At 31.0% G+C, this 15,618-nt stretch overlaps 1 protein-coding gene across 1 annotated transcript in view; it reads right to left on the bottom strand.

The window, feature by feature from the left end:
- The window catches only part of LOC118194728 (uncharacterized), a 157,959-nt gene that overhangs the window by 49,311 nt on the left and 93,030 nt on the right, over positions 1 to 15,618 (bottom strand). The window contains exon 13 of the mRNA XM_085812837.1: positions 2,155 to 2,954. Coding sequence (XP_085668963.1) covers positions 2,155 to 2,954 — 800 coding nt within the window. The remainder of the gene's footprint in view (positions 1 to 2,154; positions 2,955 to 15,618) is intronic.

The raw sequence follows: 15,618 nt of genomic DNA, 5'->3' as shown, positions 1-15,618 counted from the left end.
GCTGAAATCCAGCCTGCTTTTATACAAAAACATAGAAAGTATTGCTTATTGTGATCAACAATGCACTTAATAATATCAAAGTATTGTCAAATAAAGTTTCCAAATAAAAGACATAAAGTTGCAAAAGTAAGGTCAAAATAGATTATAAAAAAAAAGCCAAGAAACGAAAAAATGTAGCCAAATAAGAAACTATGTTTCCAAACAGCTTGTTTTTGATTTTATGGAATAATTTAAGATTAAGCCCCCTGTCCCTCCCCCCAAAACCCATAGTCTACAGATCCTCTTCTTCGCAGTTTTTTTTTTTTTTAATTCCCCTGAAAACATCTACACGAAGCTTAGGTTACTCTTTTGTCTAACTTTAATTTTTAAATTTGCATGTTCTCTTACAGTGAATGACATATGCCAATGATGAGTATTAAGATTGTGGGTATAGCATAAGTAAAATAATTTTCAGAAATGTTTTGAACAGTTCATAAATGAATTATTGTGTTAAAAACATCATGAACAGTTCATAAATTAACTGTTGTGTTAAAAACATTATGACCATTTTATAAACAAATTTTTGCATTTTACTAATTAAAATTAATGAAAGTATTTATTTATATGTTTCTTGTAGCATTTATCCTTGCAGTATTAGTTAAATTCCACTGCTGTTTTTATAGATATTTTTCATCGCTTAATGTTAACATTCAGTTAATGATATCAAAATAGCCATGAACAAATGTAATTACATGTTGTATGACAAAGAAAAAAGGAAGTAATTATCAGCATATTACATATATATACACTCAAACCTGTTTTTCTGTGTTTTTTTATTTGTGTGGTATATCAAAATTCCAATCAAGTTGGAACATAATTGATGTTAACAATAAAAATGTCATTTTCTTGCATTCTGAAAAGGCTTCAAAATTCCGAAAGGAGCTTCAATGTTGTATATCTGGCTACTGAGAGATATACAAGCGACTAGTGAAACAACAGTCATTGCAAGAACTGATCACCGACTACATGGTAACTGAAAATAAGTAAACTCTAAACAAATGCAAGGTAGCATCTTCAAGTAACAAAAGAAATTTTGAACCAATTTATTACAAGAATGTTCGCGTATTGTCAGACTATGAAGAATAATGGTTATGTGTAAAATAAGTACATATGTAAATAAAATATTTAAAAAAAAGTTCAAATATTATTTTCTAAATCAGATTTTGATAGGTTTGGAAAGATTCCAAGCAGCTGCCAAGCCTCATGTCTTGATTTCATTTTCAAAAGCAATTCCTAGTTATATCATACGGTTTTGAGTTATTTTCTACATGAGATTTTTTTATGTGGTCCTTATTCATTGCATAAAAATAATAAATTTAATTGTATTGAGTTTTTTTTTTTTTAAACTTTAGAAGTTATGAGTGATTTTTGTTTTTTAAATGTGCTTTTTGGTACTTACAGAAAAATCACGTCGACCAAAGAGACGAATCCAGTCGTGCCAAACCCCAAGAAAAAACATTCTATTCTTACTTTTCTTTCAAATTTATTATATTATCATTTATCTATATTTAATTTTTCATTAAAAATTTCGAATTGACACTCGTTTCGTGCAAGCTTAAACATTGCAGCGCCATTGCTTCTCAGTTCTTAAATAAAGAGTCATTTCGTGGCCATTAACACATTTTTTTAGACCGGTAAGATTCCATAACTTTGGAAATATTCAACAGCATGTTCTTATGTAGTAGGCAAGCCTGAAATTTTAATCTTGTTTTTTGTTTTGTCCTCCCCCCTAAAATGCGTGTCAGAGGGAAAAAAGGAGTCTTTACTCAAGAATAATAACAAACACGTGTAATCAAGGTTACACTAAACCCAGTGTGTTTGAAGAAGACTTTTCCATTTTTGGTGAAAACTGGCGTAGTTTGATGTCTTTTCTTTAATAGGCAAAAAATGGTTGGCAGGATTTTCCGTAAGTACCTGTTTTCTTTTTTATATAGCCCCTATCCACCACACAAAAACAAGTTTGAATGTATATATATGAATCTATGTTCTTTTATTATTTTAAATTTACACTGATTTTAGACAGCCAGTAAGCAGCAGCTAATTACACTATTACACACACACACACACAAAAAAACAAAAACAAAAACAAAACAAAAAAAAAAAAAAAAGTCTTACCTGAACTTGCATATATTTGTTAGCATGATCTGAACTAATTAAATGATCCTGTAATTCTTCATCATCTCCAAATACATTATCACACATACTGCAATAATGCTCACTTTTCTGATTATGATTGATGGCATGCTTTTGAAAAGCTAAAGTCTGAGTAAAAGTTCTACCACAAGCTGTAATAATACACTGAAAACGTTTCTCCAGCTGATGTAAGTTATACATGTGTAGATAATAGAGCCGATAACTTTTAATGACTGCATCACATAAATGACAGAAGTGGCCCACTTTAGTGGGAAATCCTATCTCTGCTAATTCTTTATCATCTGGCAGATCATCCAGAGAAATATCAAAATCACCTAAGCGTTTATATTCCCTGCTTACATCTGATTCTTCTTTTCCAGACGGAATATTATTTGATGACAAATCTCTATTCAGATTTGATTTTTCTCCATCAGTATCTTTAACAGAATCTACATCTAAGAAATCTATGGCTTCAAATACTTTTGTAGCTTTGTTAGGATCATTTAAGTCAGTGGAGATAAAATCTGTGCCAGAGTGCTGATCAAGAAGTGTTTCTTTAATTGAAACTGTAACAGCTCTTTCACCTTCAGCTGTTTCTGTTGTGCCTTGAGCAAATATCTGTTGCCCATTTATTTGAGATTTTACATTAATTTCAAATTGTTCAAGGTTACTCATAATGGATGAAGGATCATTCTGGTTCAAAGAAATTTCAAGAACAGAATTTTGCTGAATTTCTTGAATAGCCTGCCCAATTTCTCCTTCATTTTCATTTTGTGAAATTCCTAAAGGAAGGAAGGAAATGGAATTCATTATATTGACAGATTTCTAAAATTGCATTTATACCTACATAAATGTGAACATAATTAAAGAATATAAATTTTTCATAAATGAAATAATTAAAAAACATTATACACAACTGCACATTATTTACTAAACAATCCACACTGGCAACTAAAATATCCATTAACAAATCTGCCACACAGTCAAAGGACAAACCAATGATACTTACTTAAGTAAGTTTCACATACTTTTCTACTAACAAATTTTAATTGTCATAAAAATTAAATCTGGAAGATGCTTCTTCCCCCCCCCCCACAAAAAAAAAAAAAACATTACTGGCAACAAATAAAAACTTAAAAAAAAAAAAAAAAAAACTGGATGCCTTTAGATTTTTATATTATGCCCAAAAGGGTGTTTTTTAACATTTTGTGTGTTACCTATATTTACTAAATATCATGTTTGCACTTAAACCACATAAAATTCAATTCAACAGTAATATCACAAAATATTTGACAACAGCCAAACTGTGTATCTTTAGATTTTCTGATACACAATCTCGTGCGCTGGAAAATTGTTTTTTCCATAGGGTTGCCATTACTTGCTTTGAAATCTTTTGAGTTTTTTTATCAAAAATTCGTTAAAGTTTTCGAAATATGAAATAGACAATTAAAAAAAAATCCAAAATTCCAAATTTGGGCTTCCAGTCATCTCTAGGTACAGTTGTTTTTTTACAATGTGAGAAACATTCATGCATTCTGGCAGATTCTTCATTATTTAGTTTTGTTTAGTTTCTTTAAATATAATACGTGGATATAATATATGGTGGCAACAGCTTGAAAAGTGAATCAAAACAAAATACCAAAACAAAATTAATTTATTTATTTTTTTGTTTATACTTTTATTACATTAAAACTTTTATTTATTTGTTTATTTTTTAGCCCAAAGGGCATTAGCACAGAAGAGCTACTAGTTTCGGTACTTTTCCGTTTCACCGGCGCAAATCTCGCCAAGCAGACTTTATTGGCGACAACATACAGTATACACGTAAAAAATATTAAAAAAATGTTAGTTTTAAGAATTCTTTTTTTGAAGGCATAAACATTTTAATATCGCTTAAAATTTTATAAAAAGCCAATAAATAAAGACAATAAATTTGTAAAAAAACATTAATTTAAGAATTTAGTATGCTTTCATGGTTCACCATCCTGATTCGCCGGTTCATATCACGTGACTCCAAGCGATCTCATCTCACGTAAACTACTCTACAAAATTCTAATGCTCTCAGTAATTATCTACATTAATTTCAAGTTAAATCTTAATTTGGAACACAAGTTTAAATGCAAGAAATATTTCAATTCGTACGAATAGCTTACTCAGAAATTATGTAAAACTGCAGTGCTTTACTTCGCTAATGCATTCTCATTAGAATTGAATTTAACCCTTGACCTTACCTTTTCTATATTTTCGGCTTCAAGTAAGCACTGTGATTGCATTCTAATTGACTTAATTACCGAAAATGGCCTTAGACATAAAGCTGAACTATCTGATAAAAATTCTATGCAATTATATGCCAGTATTGAAAAAAACAATCAATCTGATAAGAAAAAGCTGCGACTTGTTTTGAAAATGAGGCGTAAAAGGTTACCAGCGAGAATATTCCGTTTGGCATCGGTTGTATCATTATTGGCAACTTTATCGCTTGCGCCGGCAAAACGGAAAAGTACCCTAGTTTCATTTTGGCATTTTGCGTTGGTTCAATATAAATGTCGGTTCACAACTTCTTAGATTATAAAAAATTGATTCCGTTTATTAAAATAATTACTAGCACTGTTCCTCATGTACACAATTACCTGTTTTGACTTAAAAAAAGAGAAGTGCACAAATTAACTTCATAGAATGCATATTCCTACACTCTCTACTTACTATATAAATCTAACTACAGTCAAAAGTCTTTAATTCGGACTCGTCGGTACTTGGGCGATTCCAGATTATCGGTTTTTTCGGATTATAGATCATTAGTTTAAATCTGGTAAGATGGCACGCAGAAATTATAAAAGTAAAAATATGAAACTGTAATTTATGAAATAAAGAGCAATTATGATCTAAAGGGTATCAAAATTTACAGAAAAAAAAAAAAAAAAAAAAAAGAAAGAAAGAAAGAAAAGAAAAGAAGAAGCTTAATATTTATTTGTTTACTTTATTAAACATTTCTTTCAATGTGCACATGCATAAAGCATACATTACGCATAGTCGAAATTAGAAAATTGCAACCAGAAGACTATTTGATGTGTATTTGTGATATTTATAATGACGAGGAATTTGATTTAAATCATATCAAAGACGGAGTACATCAAGATGAAATACTACATTTAGTAAGGAATTATAAGCCGAATAAAATAAAAACATCTGCCCTGATGATAAGGATAGTGCTGACAGATGAACTTCCAGTTCATTGTGCACCGCGCTGGTTGCAGGGTTAAGCTGTAGATTTTATCTACACTTTTTAAGAAGAATGATTAGTTCATGGAAGTACTTAACTTTACAATACTTTAACAATTGACCTCTGCCAATATTCCTATTCCCAAACACTAGGTCTTAAATATTAACCCGTTCAGGACCAGCATTGCATATAAACGACACAACGATTCCACTTTTACCAACAAAGTATCCTGTATATGTGACACAATGATTCTGCTCTTAATAGCCCAGCATCGCATATATGCGACAATAAAACGAAATGATTTACTTGAATTTTCAAAAGCCAGTAGATGGAGCTAAGTGGTAATTGTTTTCACATGGGCTAATTCATACGACATTTGACCTTCATGTACTGGCATTAATTTCTATTTTGTGCTTTTGGTTTTGACAGATTTATTGAAATAAACAAAGTGTGAATCACGGCTCTTTATAAGTGCACCTATGAATTAAAGGGACACAGGCGCTTTTGTTTATTTCATTAGGATTTTCTTTTTTTGTACTTAACCCATTAGCCACTGGCATTGTGTTGACGCAACGGTCAAAATAAATGCATACATATAAATATAACTACCTATGATATTTTGTACCAGCAGATGATTTTGTGTAGGAAATAGCTTATTTCTGTAAAAAAATATTTGCCTTCAACAATCATTTTGTTTATAATAATTGATCTCATACTTTAAGCAAAATTTTTGACTGGGTATTTTTTCCGAAAATATTTAACGAAAGAATCGCCGTTTTTATGAGTGATCTATTTTCAGTCAAGGTCACAGTTTATCAGAACATTACATCAATCAGACGTTTATATTTGTGTTGGGAAGAAAGGGAAAACAGGTGTTGCGCTGACCCAACGTCAGCAGGAAATGGGTAAGCTTCTTTTTTACTCATTCCTTTCGATGTTCTGGCTGCTTTAAAAATGCCTATAACGAGGTATTTTACATTAGAAGAAGCCCTTCAAAGATTTTTTTGATGAAGAAACTGATGATCATAATGTTAATAAAGACCAGAATGAAACTGATATTGTTGTTGTTCCCCAGAAATGGCAGAAGCTAGTGATGAAGAAGAAGGAATGACAATGTTTTAAATAATGATAATCATATTTTACCAAATGATATTGGTGGGGAAGTTGAAATTGACGTAAGAAGTAAGTTTCAGCCTTCTAAAAGCAGTGGTAGTCATATAGTAGTTGCATTCTAAAAGCAGTGGTAGCCATAAGAAAAAGTTTAAAAAGCAGAAAACTGAAAACTTGAAATGGATAAAAAAAGGAACCATCAATTATGTCTCAGGAAGAAAATAAAGAAAGACATAAAAGAGAAACTATAAAAGACAAAATACAAGGTAAAACTAGTGGAGAGATTTTCGATTTTCTTTTTGGTTTAGACATTTACTCTCTTCTCGTTGAACAGACAAATATATACACTCAGCAAAAAAATCTCCCTGAATTTATTGCATCTGAAGCCTATATGGGAAGATTTATTGGAGTATTATTGCTTACAGGATATAATTTTTTATCTCAAGAAGAAATGTATTGGTCACTTGATAAGGACATTACTGTTCCTATTGTACGAGAATAAATATCACGTTTACAGTACAAGAATATGAAGCAGAATTTGCATTTAGCTGACAATAGTCCAATTGACAATATCGATAAATTATATACGGTGAGACCATACCTAAACTTACTAAATATCACAACTTTCTACTACTGGAAATAAAAAGTAGCTTTTAGATTTCATACGCGAGATTGCATTATTTCTTTTGCAAACTCCTATTGAGAGTGTAGAATTAGCCAGAAATAGATCAGCAACAGAAAGACTTAGTAAATTCAGCATTCAAAAACCATTGCATGGAGATGGTAGATATTTTATCGTAAAATACGATGATTACAAAAGTAAAAAGTCGTTGTAAAGAGTGCCATAGCCAGACTGCTTATAGATGCAAAGTATGTAATCTAGCTTTACATCATGATTGTAGTGAAGCTTTTCATGCTTGAATCTTTCAATTGAAATAATCTGTATTTGTAAAAGAAATACAATGTATATTTTAATATTAAATTAATTACAAGTAAAGTAATTTATAGATTCATAAAATGTTATACAGCTAAAAAGTAATCCAGTGCTCCACTCAAAGGAAACATTGCACGAGTACAATCCTAGTCACTAAACATATGCAGTTTTATTCCGCTTATGTTGCGCGAATGCAACACTCGCTTTTTCCACAAGTAAGAGCTTTTTTTTTCCCCAATGTAAGTTTATGATATAAATGCTTAATTTAATATTTGTTATTATTTTCATGAGAAAAGAATCATTCCTTGTAGTTTTGGCAGTCAATAATGCCTTGAATGGTCTTTATATATAATGACACAGGCATTATATTTTGGTATATAATGTATTTACTTTACATATAATGCAATTATCTATAAATGTATATCTTGACATTATCAGTAACGGACATCCCATCAGTGGGGGGTCTTTCCTTGATCACTTTCCAGTCATCGTGTACTGATGTCACACAGGGTTTGAGGATGAAATATTTCTGAGTGTCTTTTGAAGAAGGTTTGGTACACTGCTCAAAAAAAAAAAAAATGGGACAGTGCTATATCTCCCGTTCTACTGGGCCGATTGACAAAATTCAAACTGCGTTTTTCATGTCTCGAAAGCGCGACTTAGGATATATATTACATTTATATATAGCACTATTCTAACATAGGTATTTTGACCCAAAATCGGACTTTTTCTGAAATAACATACCAATTTTTTTCCATATTTCGATTCTACGGCAAATTATGCCAGAATACCAAGTTTTGTAAAAATCGTACGAGTAGTTTTTAAAATATTAGCTCTCAAAATTTTAGCTCCTCAATGTTAATTGAATTCGGCAAATATTTATTAATATCTCTTTTTTTTACTAAACTTTTTTTATTTTTTCTCTCACATTTCGAAATTTAGGTTAATTCCAAATAAAATTTACCCATTTTTTGTGTTTTATTTTTTAAATTTCTATTTTTAAATAATTTTTATAAATTTTTCGAAAAAAATTTTGAATTATAACCTATAAAATTTTTACCATCATCATAAAGTAGGTGTATTTTCAAGCATATCTGCAAAAAAGTAGACTTTTTTATTCAAAATTTTCTAAGATATACACGAATTTACATATTTTCGCGTTTTGAAATTTGGCATCTTTTTTTTGAGCGATAATAACGCCAAATGTGGTTTATGAATTTTTGTTACAGTGAATTGCGACAGCTATTTTTAACCTTAAATTTCAAGTAAAATTTTACGGAGAATTAATTATATGAAATTTTTTCCCACAATAAGATGTAATAAATATTTATTAATACTATATGAAAATCTATTTTTTAAATTATAGATGATATTATTCAAATTTTCAACAATTTTTTTAAATTTCTCTCTTTCATCCTTTTTTTAAAAAAATAAGAGTATGTTTTTCTAAGAGTAAATTTTTACCTTCGGCGTTTTATCGTCTGCTACTTTACTTCGTTTAAATCGAATTGTCTAAAACTGAGAATTTTCGTTTAATGTTTATTTGAATTTAATGAAAATATTTTATGACATTAACTGCATAATTTATTTCTAAACAAACTGTTGCTTTTGAAGTGGCTGAAAGAGCGGCAGATACTATCATCCATATTTTTAAAGCATAATATATTTTTATAGAAATATAAGATTTTGAATAATCATTTTTATAAAAGTCAAATTATGATATAAACATACAACCCTGTAGAGACTGAATTAATGGAAGTTCAATGGTTATGTAGAAATGATCTGCAGCTACTTAATGGCTGGATAAGTCAGCAGATTCTGTGGACAAGCAAGAATAATTATATAAACGACACCCAACATTCTGTATTTTTGTATTTAATGTCAATTTAATCTGTAAAAATGTATTTTTGTGCGTAGCTTACTTTCATTATATCCTTAAAATTCTAATTTAGAATGTAATTGTCAAGAACTGAATCCTAATCATCAGTAATATAATAAGTAATTATTACGGTTATTAATAAATCCTTCTTATAAAGTAATTGCAAATATTTCAAAAAACGTTCTGTCTGAATGCAAATATTTTTCTATGCAAAATTTTTAATTTATATTAATAAAGATTGCACACGATATTATTTATTTGCACTTCAATTTTTACCGTCAGCTCTAGTAGAAGTTACAAATCAATTATATTTAATTAAGGATTGGATTGGATTATTTAATTATGGCAAAGCACACGAGGGCTATCTGCCTAAAGGGAGGATGCCTTCGTGGAGGACTTTCTAAGGTAAACTGGCTCGTATACACGTTACACATGGGGAAAACCACTAAAACGCCCGTGCAGGCAGCCCGTTCGCGGGATTCGAACTTCCGACCGAACTACCAGAGCTCAGCGTCTTTACCGCTCGGCTGCTAGTGGGCTATTTAATTAAGGAATGACCATCTAAATTTAAAAACAGCGTACCGTAACAGCAATTCAATTATTGGCGCCGTATCTTTCATGTTACTCCTGATTAGCAAGCTACATGATTTTTAATGAGTATTCGGGTTTTGCTAGTAACTTCATTTGGAAATCGGGCTTAAACTAGGTTAGTTGGTTATTTGAACATAGAAAGAATGTGGGAGCTATTTGGTTAAGATGCTTTCATAGAGAACCTTCATAAAGAGAACCTAGAAAACTACGAAAACCAACCATGCAAAACCCTGGGTTAGACTTCGTAACAAACAGTTAGTATTTAACAATCTTCAAATGCTAGGTAACTGGTGAGGCTCCAATTAAATCTCCAATTTAATATTTTATTTGTAAATATTTAAAATATTGTTGTATACTTAGACATAAAAAGCAGAACTACCAAGCCGTAGTGGAAATGAATATTCATTTTCTTTTGCAATAATTGTACTCACTTAATATTCTTGGAATATGAGCTAAAGATGGAACGTTCTCGGAAGATTAAAGAAGTGTTTAAATCCAGTGATATAAGGTTTGTCTTAGAAGCTCAGGATCAAAACGATTCTGCAATTGCCCCATTAGTTGACTTGTAAATGGTTGTGAATTAAGCAGATGACTTTTAATCTTACGTTTTCAGTCAGACAACGTATTCCAAATGTTTTGTATTGCATGATAATGCATCTTTTCATTATTCAATAACCAGTCGGAGAACCGCTTGTGTTCCGAAAATAAGTATGTATACTCAATCGTCCTGCATGTTTTTCAAATTTGTCTTCTTGTGATTTTTTTTCTTTCCCAAAAACTAAAGTTGCCTCTCAAAGGAAAGTTTTTTGATATTGAAGAGACAAAAGGAGTATGACATCTACTTTTAGAGGCATATCAAAAACAGATCTCTACAAGCCTTCTCTTCCATTACATGTTGTGCAGTCAGACAAAAAGTTGCATCAGCGTAAATTCTATAATCTATTTTTATTACACTCTGATTACTTTACTAACATACAATGAATATATGCTAAATCTTTTACATCAGCTTAAGTAATTTGGAATTTTTGACGGAATTGTTGTCGGAACTAGGACTTAGAAGATAGGTCATATTGAATATTTCGATAATCCAATAAATTGAAGGTCGAAGTTTCAATATTTTATTTTCGGAGGGAGGGGAATTTTTTTCAGTTTTGTTCCATTATCCTAAGTATATTTGCTTCGATTCTTTATTTTTTCTATAAAAGCGGAAATCTTACGCATGGTATACATATAACACATAGCTTCAATTAAAATTTAATAATGTACAGGGTGTTTATAATTAAAGTTCCACATTGAAACGGTCATAAAACAAAAACTACTGGATCAAATGTTATCAAACCTGGTAATTGTGTAAAAGAGATCATAGGAATTTATTTTCCGTGAAAAAAGGGAAGTTCCAAACCTCACCACCAGGGGGAAAATGGCGCTGTATGCAATATTTTTAAACGAAATATGGTTCGGAATCTAACTTAACCTTTTGTTACATGGGTTTAATATGTTGCATACCCTTAAGAAATTTTGAAGTAAGAAAATTACCATTTAAAGGCGTTAAATTCGATAAACGTTGAGTGCGCCATCCGTGTAAGTGAGAAATTCGTCCGTGAAAACCACGAATTAGCGATTAGAAAATGTGAGATCGCAAATCACTCGCACAAGTGCGTACAATCTGGAAATCGTTTTCTTACAGATCGCTAATTTGTAATTTTTGAAGCCTGAATTCGGCCCTAAAACATGAAGATACTGATTCAAAACGCTTTTAATCGATTTGGACCAAAAAAATCCCTCATGTTATCTATCTAGTTCCATTGCATTCTCCTACTGCATTCGATTGCATAGCAATCATTCCACACCGTTTGGTGTGCAATGACAGCTAGTTTTATAACTGAACCATTTTTCTCTGAAGAACAGTCGACAGCTGGACTACTGTGATTGCAGCTCATTTAGAGTCAATGTTAAAATGTTTTGTAATACATGAACTGCAGTAACGTGGCATTTTAGATACTACGATTTTTATGCACGGCTGGGCCCCACCTCACGTGTGTCACACAGTTACTTAGGCAACATTTCACGAATGAACGTCTTATACGCCAACACTTCCCCTCACCAGACCTCAACCTCTGTGACTTTTAGCTATGGGGTTTTCTCAAAAGTACTGTTTATGGTGATAATCTAAACAATTTGGCAGAAATGAAAAATGTTAAACACTGACATATCCGTAACATTCCTCCCGATATGCTAAGAGCTGCTGTTGAGAATGCAGTAACAGAATTTAACTTGCTTTCGGAAAATGCTAGACGCTACATTGAACATGCTTTGTAACATGTTTCGGAAAATATTAAACACATTTTAAACAGATGTTTTCGTGTCTTATTTCATTTAAGAATCTTGTATACAGCGTCATTTTCCCCCTGGTGATGAGTTTTTTTAACTATTTTTTTCCTCGCTGCAAATAAATTCTCATAACCTCCTTTACACGATTCCCAAGTTTGATAACATTTGGTACGGTAGTTTTCTTTTTATGACCATTTCAAATTGGAACTTTAATTATAACCACCACGTAAATTAAACTTTAAAAATTTTACAGTTTGGTTCAAGTCCCAGCTTTAAAAATATATATATAAATATAATCTTTTATATTAATCCTCTTAGAAAGAATGTTTTAAGAAGCTAATTTTTCTCTCGCATTATAGATTGTATAAAAAAAACATGATCTTTAATATGATTTAGATTGTTTCAGCCGATATAAGAATCGGGTTACTCGGTGGTACAGAATTAACCCTGCTGGACTGTTTTATTTCTTTATCATTTAGCAAAAATCTTTTAATTAAAATATTTATCCTTTAGACTTCGCTTTTTTTATTTATAGTTAGAATGACTAGAAAATGAAAAGCTGTCTTCAGCTGAAACGCAATTCATGTAATTGGTATTTTAAAAAATTGACAAGAAAGCAAAATTTATGGAAGTCTAGCAATCGAAAAATCTTAATTTTCTAGTGTGTGCACTGAAAATAACTGTAGAAGGAAAGAAGAAAATTAGGGAGAAAAGTAAGCAAAAATTTGCAGGGAAATTTGGCTCTCAGACATACCAAGATGTTTCAAAAAGTTGGACGCTTTTGAAGATACTTTCAGGATACTTCAATGAATTTAGGTGTTCAAAGAAAAAACACTTGGACGTGTACACCAGCAAATACCATTAGTTGAGCTTGTGGTTAACAGAAAAGACAATATGGTTTAGACTATATGGTTGTATAAATTTAAATTACGTTATAGAACATCATATCGTATCATAAATGGAGAATCCCATGATTTTCTCATTCGAATTATTTGAAGATTCAGGAGTTTATCCAGTGATGTATGTGGATGTCACCTAAAGATGTTCTTTTTTTCCTTCTGATGAAACAGCCGCCGAGCGATAAAGTCACTGAACGCTGGTAGTTCTGTCCGAGGTCCGAATCCCGCGAACGGGCTGGCTGCTTGGGCATTTTCGTGGTTTTTCCCATGTGCAACGTGTATGCCAGCCAGTTCCCCTTAGAAAGTCCTCCATGAAGGCATCCCTCCCCTAAGGCAGATAGCCCTAGTGTGCTTTGTCATAATTAAATAAACCAAAACCTCTTGATGAACCCAGTCTTTCCTTTCATCTCATACCTTCAAAATGTTTAGCCTCTAAAGACTGATAAAAGCTCTGACCAAATATTGATGAAATGGATTGAATTGAATTATTAAGTTACGTCAAAGCAGGGCTATCTGCCTAAAAGGAAGGATGCCTTTGTGAAGAACTTTCTAAGGGAAATCAGCTGGCATACACGATACACATGAGAAAATCCACGAAAACGCCCATACAACCAGCCTGTTTACCGGGATTCGAACCCCGGAGTGAACTATCAGTGTTCAGCGACTTTACCGCTTGGCCGTTTATGGGCCTTTATGAAATGGAAGGCGATAACTTTATTTAAAATGATTGTCATAAATATCAAGATATTTCGAAAATTGGATATTTTTTAATATACTTGCAGAATGCCTAAAGAAAAAGAGCAAGAATAAAGTAGAATGAAGAAAAAGAGCAAGAATAAAGTAGAATGCCTGAAGAAAAAGAGAAGAAAAAATACATTTTATGGTAAAATTTAGTATTTGTATTTTTTTTTAAATTTAAAACTTTTTAATCTTATGATATTTGATTTTTACGATTTCAAAAATAAAATATTTGACTAAAATATGAATAACATTTAAGAAGCCAAATGTAGGATAAAATTGTCTAAATCAATGGGCACAATGATAAAACTGTTTAAAGCAGTGTATGCAAGTCATCCTAAGTTAAAATGTCGCAATCCTAAGTTAAATGTCTCTCTTATTTATATATATCTTTTCTGAACGGAACATTGAAAGGCGTGTTAACTGTGCTTTACTGTATTTTCTCTTTTAATATATGCAGTTTTCAAACGCATCGTAGTCTGGGTTACAAAGTATTCCTCCGAAAGAAACGCAATTCAAATAAATAAAATCAAATTCTGGAAAATTTATATTAATAAATATATTTAAAATGCTCAATTCGAAGGAATAAATAGAAAATTTTAAAACAATTATCTGAAGAGACAATGCAACACAAACAATTAAAATAAAAGGTAAGAATTTAAAAATTACCTAAAATAATAACTATGACAAAAAATATATATAAAGAAAACTATTTGAAAAAAAATAAATGCTGCACCTTTATTTACGCAGTTCGAATAGGTAAGTAGAAATTTTTAAAATAGTTATTCGAAAAAAAAATCCATGCAACTTAAACAATTAAAATGAAATTCGAAAAAGAAAAAATTACTTAAAATAATAAGTTATAATTAAAAATATAATATAAAGAATATTATTTGGAAAAAAGGAACGATGGTGACTTTTTTTCCGCTCACAGGAAAGGAAACTAGGTTGCCATATATTAAGAAGTTCGCCAAGTGAACTATTCTTGGCGCAAACTGACAAAAAAGTGCCAACATAAATTTGTGAATTTCTCCGTAAATTTCGCTCCAAATTTTACAAAATTTCATATTTAGGCGTAATTTGAGTCGTAGAATCGAAATATGTAAAAAAATTGGTATGTTATTTCAGAAAAAGTCCGATTTTGGGTCAAAATACCTATGTTAGAATAGTGCTATATATAAAACTAATATATATCCTAAGTCGCGCTTTCGAGACATGAAGAACGCAATTTGAATTTTGTCAATCGGCCCAGTAGATCGGGAGATATAGGACTGTCCCTTTTTTTTTTTTTTTTTTTTGAGCAGTGTACATGTGTTGAGGTTATATTCAGTTTCATCCCATTAGCCATGGCTAAGAGACCTAATTTAAAAACTTTAAAATTTATGCAAAATCACCGGACACTCCACCTTTCCGTCTAACTAGAAAATATTTTCCGAAAATTTACGTTGACGGAAAAGTAAAGGTAGAAGATGCATCGTGCACGCTAAAACCGAGGAAAAACGAAAGGAAACAGCGTATTTTGAGTGCAAAATATGCAATGTAGGGCTGTGTGTCGACGCTTTTGAATTATTTCACACACAGCAGAATTTCTAAACTGGAATTTAATTACCTACAGGTAATTCTTTTTTTTTTTTTTTTTTTTTTTAAATTTCGTATTTGTACTTTTTTTTATGTTTATAGTATTTATTTCTGTGTGTATAGTTATGATTTTAGTATTTTACCTGTTTAATTTATTTCTATTAAT

This window comes from Stegodyphus dumicola, chromosome 3, assembly GCF_044657685.1.
Source record: "Stegodyphus dumicola isolate Sdum_Otavi_A_Nest chromosome 3, ASM4465768v1".
Classification (NCBI taxonomy): Eukaryota; Metazoa; Arthropoda; class Arachnida; order Araneae; family Eresidae; genus Stegodyphus; species Stegodyphus dumicola.
The sequence above is the reverse complement of the archived record's forward strand: the minus strand, read 5'-3'. Positions and strand labels throughout refer to the sequence as shown.